This window comes from Carassius gibelio, chromosome A23 (assembly GCF_023724105.1).
Source record: "Carassius gibelio isolate Cgi1373 ecotype wild population from Czech Republic chromosome A23, carGib1.2-hapl.c, whole genome shotgun sequence".
In the NCBI taxonomy this organism is placed as follows: Eukaryota; Metazoa; Chordata; class Actinopteri; order Cypriniformes; family Cyprinidae; genus Carassius; species Carassius gibelio.
Window position 1 is genome coordinate 7,970,138 of NC_068393.1, and position 13,583 is coordinate 7,983,720.

The 13,583-nt window shown below is 36.4% G+C and overlaps 1 protein-coding gene across 2 annotated transcripts in view; it reads left to right on the plus strand.

Moving 5' to 3' along the window:
- The window catches only part of LOC127944665 (zinc finger protein 512B), a 62,184-nt gene that overhangs the window by 3,133 nt on the left and 45,468 nt on the right, over positions 1-13,583 (plus strand). For both annotated transcript variants that reach the window (XM_052540776.1, XM_052540775.1), the window contains exon 2: positions 774-899. In XM_052540776.1, coding sequence (XP_052396736.1) covers positions 776-899 — 124 coding nt within the window. In that variant the 5' untranslated portion in view covers positions 774-775. The remainder of the gene's footprint in view (positions 1-773; positions 900-13,583) is intronic.

Consider the following 13,583-nt stretch of genomic DNA (forward strand, 5'->3'; position numbering starts at 1 on the left):
CTGTTGTTTTGGTTGCCATTTTAAAGGGAATGGTTGTCACGTCCTGTCACATGCAGTATGCTGTGATGGTTAAAGGGGTAACAGCTTGATTTCACATCTCTTTCAGACGTGCTGTATGTGTGTGTGTCCGTAGATGTACAGTAGCTTTTCAACTCTTAGTCTTATGAATGTTTGTCATCATCACGCTTTATTGCCTGAAGTGAACCCTCTCAATTAGCACTCACCGGAAATGTACTATAGCGCCTCGGACAGCGAGACATTCCCACGGTGTGCATTAGATGAAACATTTATCAGTGGAGTTCATAAAATCTCCTTTGACACGTGATAAATCATACATTAGCCGTATGCCCGGCCACTGTTCAGCAAATAATAGAACAGTGAATTAATGGAGGTATAAAAAGACACAGATTAGTGACCCATTAGGCCAAACCTGATGAAGAACTGAAATGACATTGATTTGGAGTTAATAAGAAAGTATGATCACATTCTAATCAGCGCTGTTTATTTTAATTAGTCATTATCAGGCTGCATTCATTGCAATAATCCACCCGTTCCCCTTCTGGATTGATGCATTCAGCAGAGTTTTAACTTGATTAATTCCTTTTTTCAGATGCATATTGAAATATATAAATAAATACAAGTAATCATGAGGAATGGATGTATGGATAGACAGATAGATACAAAGGCAGATAGATAGAGCCTCTTTGTGTTTATGTTGTTTGTGTGCAGATAATGCAATTTCCTGTGGCATGATCTATTTGTGTCCTAAACAGGCATGGACACCTCCAGCGGTGCCCGGGTGGTGAAGCCTTCCTCGGGCTTGTCAAAGGGGCGCACTGCCAAACAGGCCCACCCCGCAGAGACGGCCCGAATGTGCAGCACTGAAAACAACAATCACGGTAAGAACGCAAGCTGCTCGGGGTTTTAAAAATACAGTCAAGATCTGCACAGGGCATGTCAAATGTTGACAAATCATTGGTTTATGCAGGTGGCATTTACCAAACATTGTTGTTTTTCATGGCAGGCATAATAAAAACGAATGAACAACTTTATTCAAGCCTGTGGAATACATTTACACTTTTTATTTTCAACTGCACACTTGTTTCAACCTGTTTGGCGTCTCTGAGGTTTTGACAAGCGTTTTCACACTTGTGTGCTTAAGAGAGGAAATGATGGCTGCCTTATTATGGTGAAAGGTGTTTTGACAGATGAAGTCCTTCTACTGACAGTACGGTTGTTTTTAATGTAAGGTGAAATATGTACCATCTCCCTGCATGGATGAACTTTAGTCCTATACAAACGCTCAGTGCTGGAGTAAAACTGAATTTTGTGTCATTTTCTCTACATTCCTAATGCAGAGCACTGAACAAAACTGTGTAAATGGACAAGTGGAATGGAAAGAAGTAGTTAAAGGGAGAAATTATGCAGCTTTGCACTGATAACAGTTGCTACAGTCTCATTGTAATTGATAAGATAGACATCAATCTGGATCAGTGTTAGTAGGGCTGCAACGAACTATGTCTAAATCAACAATTATTTGAATGATTATTAAAAAATGAAATGCAAAATGCATCCAAAAAAGCAGAAATCAATCAGTTTCTGCTGATTGATTATTCAGCTTAACATTAGAGTTAGAAAAGTGTTTTTTAACTGCTAGGTGTTTGGTGGCAGCTAATTTTTGGATCTCACCAAATTTTCTTAAAACATAAAATTCAAATATACAATTAACCGAAATATAATATTATTTGACTGCAGCTAAACCTGAATCTAGGAAGCTAAAGCTAAGCTAAATATATTATTAGCTAAGTTTCTATCAACTTATTTTTATGTAGATTTGAGGATATTGCATAAAAATGTTGGATAGAAACATCATCATTCGTTTCAGATTCTCAAAATATGCATAAAAACTATACAGAAACACTTAAGCTGCATAAACCGTGATGGGAACACATTTACTGAAAAAAGATGTGCTTCAGGAAAGACTGAAACAAATTGCTCTGTCATTCTGAAACTACAGAGCCATTTCATGGCATCGAAATTACTGGCTACTCTTACCATACAGAACTGACTCACTTTCTATTTCTATTTCTATTTTTACACCAGTTTCTGGAAACGTACATGCTACATACAACAAATCGGAATTAAATAAAAAATCTACAAATTCTAATTCCTCTGTTTTCTAAATACATGTTATAGATCCTGAACAATTCATTCATGTATGTTGATTTTTTTTTTTTTGTAAACAGCACTTATCTAGCCTTAATGTGTGTGTTGTAAAGTTTGTTTAGATTTCACCTAAATACATCGCATGTAAAAGTTTATGTAACAGCATTGCATGACATACAAAGACAAATAATGTAAAACTTTCCCATCAAATTATAAATCATTATTATAAGCTTTCCCTTGCAAATCAGGGTAAGGCAAGGACAGTTTTAAAATTCAGATTATTTTTATTAATCATTGTACTCAATAATTGTTTCTTGTTAATTTTTAACCTTTTAGCTTTTCATAAAAAATAAAAAAAACTTCCAAATGTGATTATTTTAATGGCTTGTAATGCAATGTAAGTATCATAACAAATTTTGCAAATACGTTAACAGGGTGAAATATCATTATTTTGCATTAAGCCAGACTTAAAATGCACCATTATTGGCTCTAACATGTTCTTCAGAGTGTGTCTGGAGCTGCGTCTGCAAAGTTTCAATGTTGACTATTCATTTCACCCAGTTGTAACAAGTGTTACACCCCAGTTCTATAGCGAGAGATATTCTGATATGAAGCAACTCTAACTCACATCCAGACCAGCAATCTGATGCACAGAAATGTCATGATTGAGTATGTGTATATATTGCTGTTTAACAAGCTCTAGTGAGAAACTGAGCAATGTTTCAGTGTTCAGTGTTCAGTCCGCTCGTTTGCGTTTTTTAGCAATCAAGTGCTTTGAAAGGGAACAAGAGGAAGTTCCATATTCATTATTTTTTTGTTTTCACTATTGGGCTTTCATGGCATCTCTCTGGTACCCATAATTTGATAGGATTTAATGATAATGGATTTTTTTTGCTAAATGGAGAGGCTTGTTGTACTACAATTATGTAATTCAGCTGTTTCATTCATTTAGTGATCTCGTAAACATAAAATGTGCCAACTGTAGCACAGTTTTGGTTGCTAAGCAAAATCTGAGCTAAAATTGATGTAGCTACTGCTTTGAACCTAAAAATCCCATAATTCTTTGCTCAGAGTTGTAGTGAAAAAGCAGCCTGGCAGAGGTCCGGTGGAAAACAAACTTGGCGCTGACTCCCAAATGAGCTGGGAGAATGATATTTGTGCCGGGCCGTGCTGTTTGAATTTTACTGCAGATTGTGAAGAGCATTTCATTGCTTTCACAGCGTCAGACAGACTTTCTCTGCTGGAGAATATATTTCACTGAGTTTGTAGCCCCTACATGCGCCTGAGCGTAAGTGACACAGGGAATTGATGAAGTGGCTTAGGAACACGTTATATTCTTATCTTATGTCTTTATTAATGGGAAAACCAAAGAGAGTGTGTGTGTTTTTTTTCTGTGCATTGAGATTTAGCAGAATGATTTACATAATGGTAAAAGAAGGAGATTTTCTGTGTATTTACATATTCTTTTTGGGTTCCTATGTGGCCTGCGGTTGTGGCTACTGCTTTTGACTTGTAACAATGTGTCTGGAAGGAATTCAGACATGAAGAATTATGTTTCCTAGCTGCGGTTGTGATGTCACACTGCCACCGTCAGCCGGACACAAAGCACGCCGGCCAGCCTCTCTGGGATGTGGGTTAACACAAATTGTCATTTGTGTGTGAAAGTGTGTGTGTGTGTGTGTGTTTGTGACAGTGCATGGTTTCTTCTGCCAAGGTTGCGAGACACTTGTCTTGTCTTAGTTTGATGTAGGCAGCTGAATTGCACAGTTGCAGCTGTTTAGTTTGTAATATCTGGAATGGCTTTATCTTACTTTAAAAGGGATGTGTTCAACAAGTTTTGTAGCATTTAATTTTTTATCCCCCTGAAGTCCATTTGTAATTATGGAGGAACGAATATTAGTTTAGGCTTTACAGTATGAGCCTGATTGCATTGAATATTAATAGAAAGATAAAAGTCAATTGATAAGTCACTTTACCTGTGACACTGTTGAAATTGCAACGGTTTAATAGCTAATAGTGTTGCTGGTTAGAGAACATCCAGTTGGAGCCATTTATCTGTAAACCCGATATTTATTAACTGATAATCAATGGAAAAGTTTGACTATATGTAAACAATGTTGGTCAGAAAGATTCCCAGTCTTTTATTACTGGAACACTTGACTCTGATTGGTCAGTCGCAACATTCTGAGGTTTGTTATAATCCAATAATAAACTTTGTCATTAGCAACGTTTTTTGAGGCCGGGATTTCTTTCACATCTCTCATAATACACTGCCACGCTTTCTCTAGTTTCATTCAAATACAACTAATATCATCTCAGTTATTGGCTGTGTACACACTGTAAAGTTTCATGAGTCTCAGCCACATTTTAATGCTGGAGTGAACCCTCTAAGTTTTCATTTTGTGTGTTTTGTGTTTGGAAGTGATCTCACTCTCGAAACTGTGATGATTGTTTTGTTTTTGCTTGGAAGGCTGCTTTGCAGAGAGCGCTCTTGAAAGGTTGCCATGTACACTTATAATTAATGATTATTAAGTGTCTTTGGGCTTGTTCTTTGGGTTCGGCTCATAAAGCAATTCAGTTTATGGAGTAAATAATGTAGACAGGTGCAGGACACTATATTTAGGTAGGTGGCTTATTTCCAAGATAACGCGTTTGGATTTGAGTTTATTGTGGGCTGGTTCATATTTGCTGCTGTTGTTGTTTTTTAGGAAGATCTGGCAACGCTAATCTACCCTGTAACTTCTTGAAGTTGTTCAATTCAGTTTTGCACACATTGCATTTAATTTTTGTAAAATGTGGTTGTCATTACCTGTGTTTTTTTGGGTGTTAATTCAGTTGTAGAATAAAGTTATCACTCCTGTAAATGACTGTGTGTGTGCAGGACTGGATTAAGCACTAAAAGGTGAACTGACAATTGATTTTGGCAGTATTTACTGTAAATTTCTGTAATAAAAGTAGACCTGTGGTAATATGAAGTGTTTGTCTTTTTGCCAGAATGACTGTTTTGTACACTGTAATGGATGTAAGATAATAAACAAGTATGATTTTGAAACACTTTCTTCTCAAATAACATGTTATGTCTTCATTATTTATGCGGTGAAAAGCTGTGTTATTAGTGATATGACTGTCTACACACTCCTGTTAAAATGGAAAGTTTATAATAATATTTAGTTTGTTTCTTGAATTTAGGGGGTTTCAGTATTGCATTAAAGGTGGAAAAGATCTGATGGTTTATATTGGATTAATTTTAATTAAAAAAAAAAATTAAGAGGTGTTTAGTCATGTTAGTTGCTTATATACTTCTTCATCAACATTTTATTATTTAAGTTATTCTTATTTTTGGGGAAATTGGAGCGATTATTCTTTTTCTACATTCACTGCTGGAGTTTTGTTGAGTTCACTGTTTTGTTGACAGTGTGAGATACTGTATGAATTGAAGCAAACTGTCAGTTAAAGCAAACAGATGGGGATTGTAGAGAACACTGAAAATATGCTGTCTTCTTTTCATTATATACTTGACTCTCATTTAGAGTGATCCCATAATACTTGGGAAAAAATAAAACACTGAGCTTCAACTGGAAATAGAAACTAGATAAAAGAAAAACACAAAAAGAGTCAAACAAAAAGAACTAGTTTTAAGATTCAAAAATTCTTAATCAGTATTTTTGTCTTTTCCAAAAAAATAAATATTTAAACATTCTTAAGATAAAAAATAGCTTTTTATCTTAGCTAGCATTTATGATTAGATTCATGCTTAAAACGAGAAGAAAAAAAACTGATGTGGTACATTTTTTTATGAAAATATGTTTTACAGTGTGTTCACTTTTTGCAGTATGTGTGAACTGTACTGCCCATTAATAAAGTCCCTGTCAGAGTTTCCCTCCCTTTCTTCTTCTCTATCTCTGAAACTATTTATCCGTCTCTCTCTCTACTGTGGGAAGCTGAATGATCGCAGTGCTTGCTTGGAAAGCCTTTGTCAACAGCTGTGTGCAGTTGGCCAGTGCAGCTGAAAGAGGCAGTAGGAACAAATAAGGTCATTCTTACTGACTGCTGTAATTGTAGTCAGTGTGGAGCAAACACACTTTTTGACTGTGTGTCTCAAGACCTTTTTGTGCGAGTGTAACATATGCCTCTTTATAATTGGCCTCTTTCCTGTCAGAGAGTCTGGAAAACTATTACAAACAGCGTACGAAAGTATAGTTTGGTTTTTTGGCTCAAGGTTAAGTCACAGTTATATATGACTGTGTTTATTTAGCATGAAAAGGCAAATTGAAAACATATCCGTCTGAAATTCCTTTGGTAACACTATGACTACTTTATACAATGCTTAATATATCATAGTTAGCTTACATTCAAATAGTTACAGAAGTCTTGAAACTTTCAGATATTTTCATTTCACAGGAGCCACAAAAAGTATTTCAGACATAAAATGTATCAATTACATTAAAATATCCCAAACTACACTTTGTAAAGATGCAAAAGCACTCTTTTCAAGCATTTTAACAACTTAGAAATAAGTCTAGCTTATACAGTACCATTGAACAGTTTGGGGTCAGTAATATTTTTTAATGTTTTTAAAATAATTATTTTATCCTCACCAAGGCTGCAATTATTTGATCAAAAAACACAGTAAAACAGTAATACTGTGAAATATTTGTACAATTTAAAAGAATTGTTTGCTATTTGAATATATTGTAAAATATATTTTTTCCAGTGATGTAAAGCTGGATTTTCAGCATCATTACTCCAGTCTTCAGTGTCACATGATCCTTCAGAAACCAATCTCAAATGTTGATTTATTGCTCAAGAAACATTTGTTATTATTATCAATGATGAAACCAGTTGTGCTGCTTAATAATTTTATTTAAACCATAATGCAATTTTCAGGATTTAAAATTCACAATTTATATATGTATGTATGCATGTATGTGTGTGTGTGTGTGTGTGTGTGTGTATATATATATATATATATATATATATATATATATATATATATATATATATATATATATATAATCACGTCCATATATTTTGTATATTAGACTCTCGTCGCCTAATTCAGAAATTCAGCGGCCGTTCTTTTATTGGACGGCGGTGTTGCTGTGGTGCTGATGCTGTCAGGTGGCAGGTTGGCAGAGACAACACAGCTCATTTCTGACCCACTGCATTGTGTCCATCTGTTCACTGCTTGAGCGCCGCCCCTTCCACACCGTCACTGAAGAGAGCTGCTAGGTGTGAACACAAACCACATCACATGCAGAAACAAAGTTTGAGTGTGTCATTTTCAGCCTGGCATCTGTCCATGCTCTCTCTTATTTAAGCTTAACAAGTAGGCTTATAGCACAGTATACCTTGGTATTGCATTTTAGGGTTAATGGCACAAAATTGGTGCTGCACCAATTTCAAACGTACTAGTGTCAAGTGTTGCTTCATCGAGGGATAAAAATGGCTCATATCTGAGGTTCATAAGATGTTAGCCCTATGTATTGTACAAGTGCACGCAGTAAGTGTAGATATTTATGTTTTACATTTTCTTTTTTGCCATTAAAAGGAATAGTCCCGTTTGTCCAGTATTGAGTCAGTGTCAGACTGTTGACATTGTATCTTGATGACAGATTTGATAGTCCTCTTTCTTTTTTTTCTTTTTTTACTGTTAACCCATCATCCCTGAGCAACAGCCTACTTGATGAAAGAAATGTTTGGCAGATTTAATTTTTAATTTAAAGAGGAACCTAAATTTGTATGTTATCAGTTGAAAAGGCCGTTCTGAAATAGTTTTAGCAGCTGCTGAGGCTGATGATTCAGTCTGCTCTTAGATTAGTGTACAAGGGCAACGTTTTCCTGGAGCATTATCAGCAGCAGTGAATTATGGGATGTTGGGACTACTGCAGACTCTTGGCCCGGTGTCAGCAGATGATAGCTGGAGATTAGGCCTAGTACAAGCTCTGCAAGGCCAATGATGTGCCATAGCTTTATGGAGAGTAGTTAAAAATTTGCACACACAGACACACACACACAAACACAAACACAAACACACACACAGACACACAAACACAAACACACACACACACACACACACACACTTCACTCATCTCCGTTCAGCCAGTCTCACTATCGCTGCAGAAATCTGAATCCATTCAGAAATTCAGTTCGCTCTGCTTTTTTACACTGGCTCAATATGATGTGAGTTACTTGGGTTTGGCTTGCAGCTTTTATAATTAATTTAACAGCAATGTTATACTTAATAAATTATATAACAGATGTTTACTCACAATGAATATTTTTTGATAAAAAAAAAAGAAATAGCTGTTTTATGAAGCAAAACAAAGGTCCCACAGGGAAGTCAGTGTGGTTAAATAATAGGTTTTGATTTTGTTTGCCCAGAAATAAAGGGGGGGGGGGTCTAATGCTATGTCATGCATTCTCAGTTATTTACACTGTTAAAGTTTGGATTCTCATGCTTAACATGGCCAAAATTGTAAAAAAGTATTTGGATGTATGACAGATTATTTCTGCGCCAAATACAATCCTTCAGGGCTCGTATAATTTTCTGAAAGTTATTTTTTTCGAGCTGTATGACATCATGAAAGGTGGGATTCCTTGTCCCAGTAGAGCGTGCACATATCAACCAGATCGAAGGAAAGAGCAGCCCATCAGCGTGCTTCATTCGGCTTATGGAAGTCGTCGGCAGCACTGCACAGGACTTGCTCCAGAAGAATGTCTTCAAAGAAGTGTATTTTTGGTTTTTGGTTGTTTGGTAATACAGTACATATAAAGAAAACAACGCGAACGTACTCTTTAGCTCCGCCCACGGCACGCCTCCAGGAGCTCTGCTGTTTTCAGAGAGAATCCTAAAGCTGAATCTTTCTTTTATAAATCTGATCAAACTAAGACTTTTCAGAGATATGAAGGATGCAGTATTACTCTATAGGTACTCAAGATTAACATGAGATTGGCGAAACTGTGTGTGTTATATCCCCTTTAAAGACCGCTAGCAATAAAAAATTTTATCAGATGTTGTTAATATTGCATCTGTGATAGCGAGGAAGCAATCACACCTTTATTTACAACCAAAAACTAAGATGACCAACAATCGGCGATACATGTACGTATTACTGAGAGCATATAGTCACACAAGTGGATGAGAAACTAAACAAGGGGCAGGCAAACGTAATCAGTAAAAACCAATGAGTAACTATGGAAATAAACTAGTAACTAAAACAGAAGTAAACAGAAATAAGACACTGGAAAACAAATTAAAAGTCCAAGGAAATGAAACTGAAACAAAGACTAAACATGATATTATGTTGGCACTGAGTTAAGAATTTGTTTTCCCAAATTAAGAATATGTTCCCACATTTTATTAATTAATTAATTAATTTTAGTTAAATTATAGCAACAAGTTAAAAATTCATTCCAATGACTTAATAATTTATTAGTAAATCATAGCCACATTGCATTAATTTGTTACTTTGCTTTGTTTTATTGAAAATAAGGCCAAAAAAAGAGTGAATGAATTAGAACAACTTGGCCATGATTTGCTAAAATAAGAACAAATTCTTAATTTATGACCATGATTTAACTAAAACGAGGGAATACATTTATGTAGTGGTCATGGCCACGATATGTCTTAATTTTTTTCAGTATGTCATGCATGGGGCTCCGTAGTGTCATATCAGCCTTTGTGTTTTGAATTTTGTTTTGGCATAAACTCTTACTTTCCATTGCTGACTCTCTGTAGTTCTTTGTTTCTTTGTTTCGACAATGGATGATTCCCTGGAAGTTACCAAAGGTTGCTGTTTAGAAGTAGCCAGACCTTGTCTTTATATTTACAGACATCACATAACACACACACACACACACACACACACAGGAATAATGTAACCCTGCTATTTAATAAGAATTCTGACCAGACAGGCTAAACCATAAATCATATGGTAGACACACTGTACTGAATCAGAGTAAGACTAGAATATGAATTTGAACTTTAGGGTTCTACTTCAATAATATAATTTCCTGTAGTGCAGATTTTATAAAACATTATATTAGTTCATGATAAATGAAATGACATTCATTTCCTTTAAATCATTTGAAAACTTTTGATCTTTTTGGTTAAGATTTGAACTATTGTTAAAATTCTGTAAATTGTTCAAACAATGTTATTATCATATGTATGTACTCACTAAAGCCAATATCTACTCGCATTTGGCAGTTGGTGAATGTTAATGTTGATTGTTGGTTAATTTTTGGCCTTCAGGATTGTAAATAAGGATGAATTGTGCAAGTTTAATGTTTGAACAGACATTGTGCTGTGTGATCTGTTCATCAGGTGGAAAACAGTGGCTTGTAGATGAATGCTCTTTTCTATTTTGGATTTGTCTAAAATTAGCTGTAAGCTGTGATGTCATCTGGGAGCAAAAGAGCGGGAGAATAATATATAGTAAACCTGAGTTTACATTAGTTATATTAAAAGGAATAGTTCACCCAAAAAATGAAAATTCTGTTCTCATTAGAAGGGTAAACTATTCCTTTAAGATCAGCTCGGACAGATTAATGTTCAGAGCATGTTAGTAAAATTATTATTACTCTAGAGGTCTGTAATGTCAAATAACAGGACAATAGCAGTGTGTGTGATCCCTTTCTACGTGTAGACATTATTAAAAGGCTCTAGAAAAAAGGCTCCTTTTTCCTGCTCGTTTTGCGATCACAATTTTTGTTATGCTGACATAATAAACAGAGACATTGTGCATCAATGTTTTAGTTGAAAAATATGTTCAAACAGTCCTCTCTGTCTGTGCGGACCAGCAACGTTTATATTATATAGAAAAAAAGCTGTACTGTATCTTAAAATATACCTTTTGATGTCCATTCATGTTTATTTCATACTACAGTAAAGAGAAAGATAAGATGGGTTCACATGCTGCTTGAACTGAGGTGCTAAAGCGATCGCTCATGCTGCGTTAAAACTGTATTTATTGTTTGAATTTCATTAGGAATTTGCCAGATATTTAAAACGGATAGTTTCTTTATAAAAAGGTAACGGAGCACAAAGATTATTGCGATTATCAGACAGCAAGTGCACTACAAATACTATGAAGTTCACACCAAACAAAGCATAATAGACTAAAGATCTTAATAACGAGTAGCAATATTAGTAAAAATTATAAACTATAATATAAACGTTGCTGGTCCGCACAGACAGAGAGGACTGTTTGAACATATTTTTCAACTAAAACATTGATGCGCATTGTCTCTGTTTATAATGTCAGCATAACAAAAGTTGTGATCGCAAAACAAGCAGGAAAAAGGCATTGCATGCAATTTTTATGTCGTACCGTACATTGATAGTCTCCAGTGGTAATCTCAGCAAAAATATCACCCGCAATTTAATATTTTTTTCAGAGTCTGTTACAGACATTTCACGAAGACCCTAAAGAGTCATACCAACTTGTGGAAAATGGGCATCCAATGTCCCCTTTAAGCATTTATGTGGCATTATTTGTAGAAAATGTGTTTATATTTATGGGCAACAATCTGTTGTCCTGTTGACACTAATGAGCTGCATTCCACATTAAAGGTGAGTGATGATCATGTTTTGTTACTTTATTAGTAAAAAATTTCTTAATTACCTTATCCCTAAATTATGTGCTTTAGAACTTTGTCTTTTCCCACCACATAAATTCACCAAATTCACTAATTTAATTATGAGGAACAAGATGGCGCCTGTGTACTGGGCCAGCCGTCTGTCGCTCTTGTGGTTGCTTGTCTGGTTGTCTGCTCTATTTTTAAACTGCTACACGCACTTAATCTACGACCGTCAAGCACTTTTGGATATTCGCAACTCGATTGCGACCTCTTTCACAAACACTTTAGATGTGCACTGCTCCTTTAACAAAACCGATGATCCGTTCACATCGGCTATCCCGGGACATATCCGCCGGTGGCCCCTCAACATCCCGCGGAAAAAGCGAAGGAGGGAACGAGGAAACTGAGGAGGATACTTCGTGAAGCTGAAAGCTCATCTGCGGGCTGGCTTTCTCTCTGATCCTTCTCACGAATCGTTTTACGGTGGCTCTACTACCTGGCGCCCACTGGACGTGGCATACCGGTGGCTTCGGCATGTTCTCCCCCTGCACCCGAGCCCTGTTTCTCGTTCCGGTCTCCACCGAATCGGCCTCGGCTCCCGACGTCGGGGAATAACTCACAGAAATCTACGCGCGCTGGAAAGAGCGTCCTCATCTCCTGTTATGATCTCTCCACCAAAGATGGCATTATTAAATGCCCGTTCCTTGGTGAATAAGACCTTCTTACTAAACGACTTTTACTCAGCTCACAACTTGGATTTTATGTTTATCACGGAATCCTGGATAAAGGTTGGTGATCTAACTCCGTTTTCTGATCTGATCCCTGATGACTGCACATTTTTTAACTCTCCTTGTCCGAGTGGACGCGGGGGTGGCATAGTAACAATTTGAAAGAACTCTCTCTCTGCACGCTGTCGATTGGTCCCTGGAACGGCCTTTTCCACCTTTGAAGCTCAGTTTCTTCACTTGGACTGGAATGGTCCTGTATGTCTAGTGGTGATTTACCGTCCTCCGCACTGCACTAAGGATTTTATACAGAATTTCACTGAACTGATCGGCAATATTGCCACAAATTACGATCGCTTTCTATTGGTGGGCGACTTTAATATCCATGTCTGCTGTCCAGGGTCATACGTTGGATCTTGTACTCTCATATGGGCTTGATGTGACTGATGTTGTGCTCTCTGATTTTATGATCTCTGACCATAAGCCTATATTATTCACACTGTCTCTTCCAGAGCTCTCTTACTTTTCAAATACGACTGTAAATCTTTCTCGCTTCTACTCTCCACAGTTTAGCACAAATTTCAACTTGTGTTTTGCTGATTGTTGCTCACAGTTGCACTTAGATCAACCGTTATCTGACTTGGATGCTGATCAACATCTTAGCCTCTTGAACTCTGCCTGGCTTAAGGCAGCAAATGCAACTGCCCCCTTAAGCCTCACAAGCAAAAAACAAAATCTATATTGTGGCAAAACTCTGATACCCATCTCCTAAGACAAAACTGTAGAAAGGCAGAACGTAAATGGAAAAAAGACAGGCTGCATATCTCTCTTCAAATGTTCAGAGACTCTCTTACTTCATACCAGTCTGCAAAAGCTGCATACTTTTCCAACATAATTGAAACTCATCACTCTAAACCTAAGGTTTTGTTTTCAATTATTCAATCTGTTACCAATCCTTCTGTTAACACCTTGCCTGTTGCCTCTGATGCTCTCTGTGAAAGCTTCTTGAGATATTTTAGTGACAAAATTACTAACTTAAGACTTGGTGTCTGCCCCACTTTAACTTTAACCATCTCTCCTATCATGTCATCTTCATCTGCATTTTTG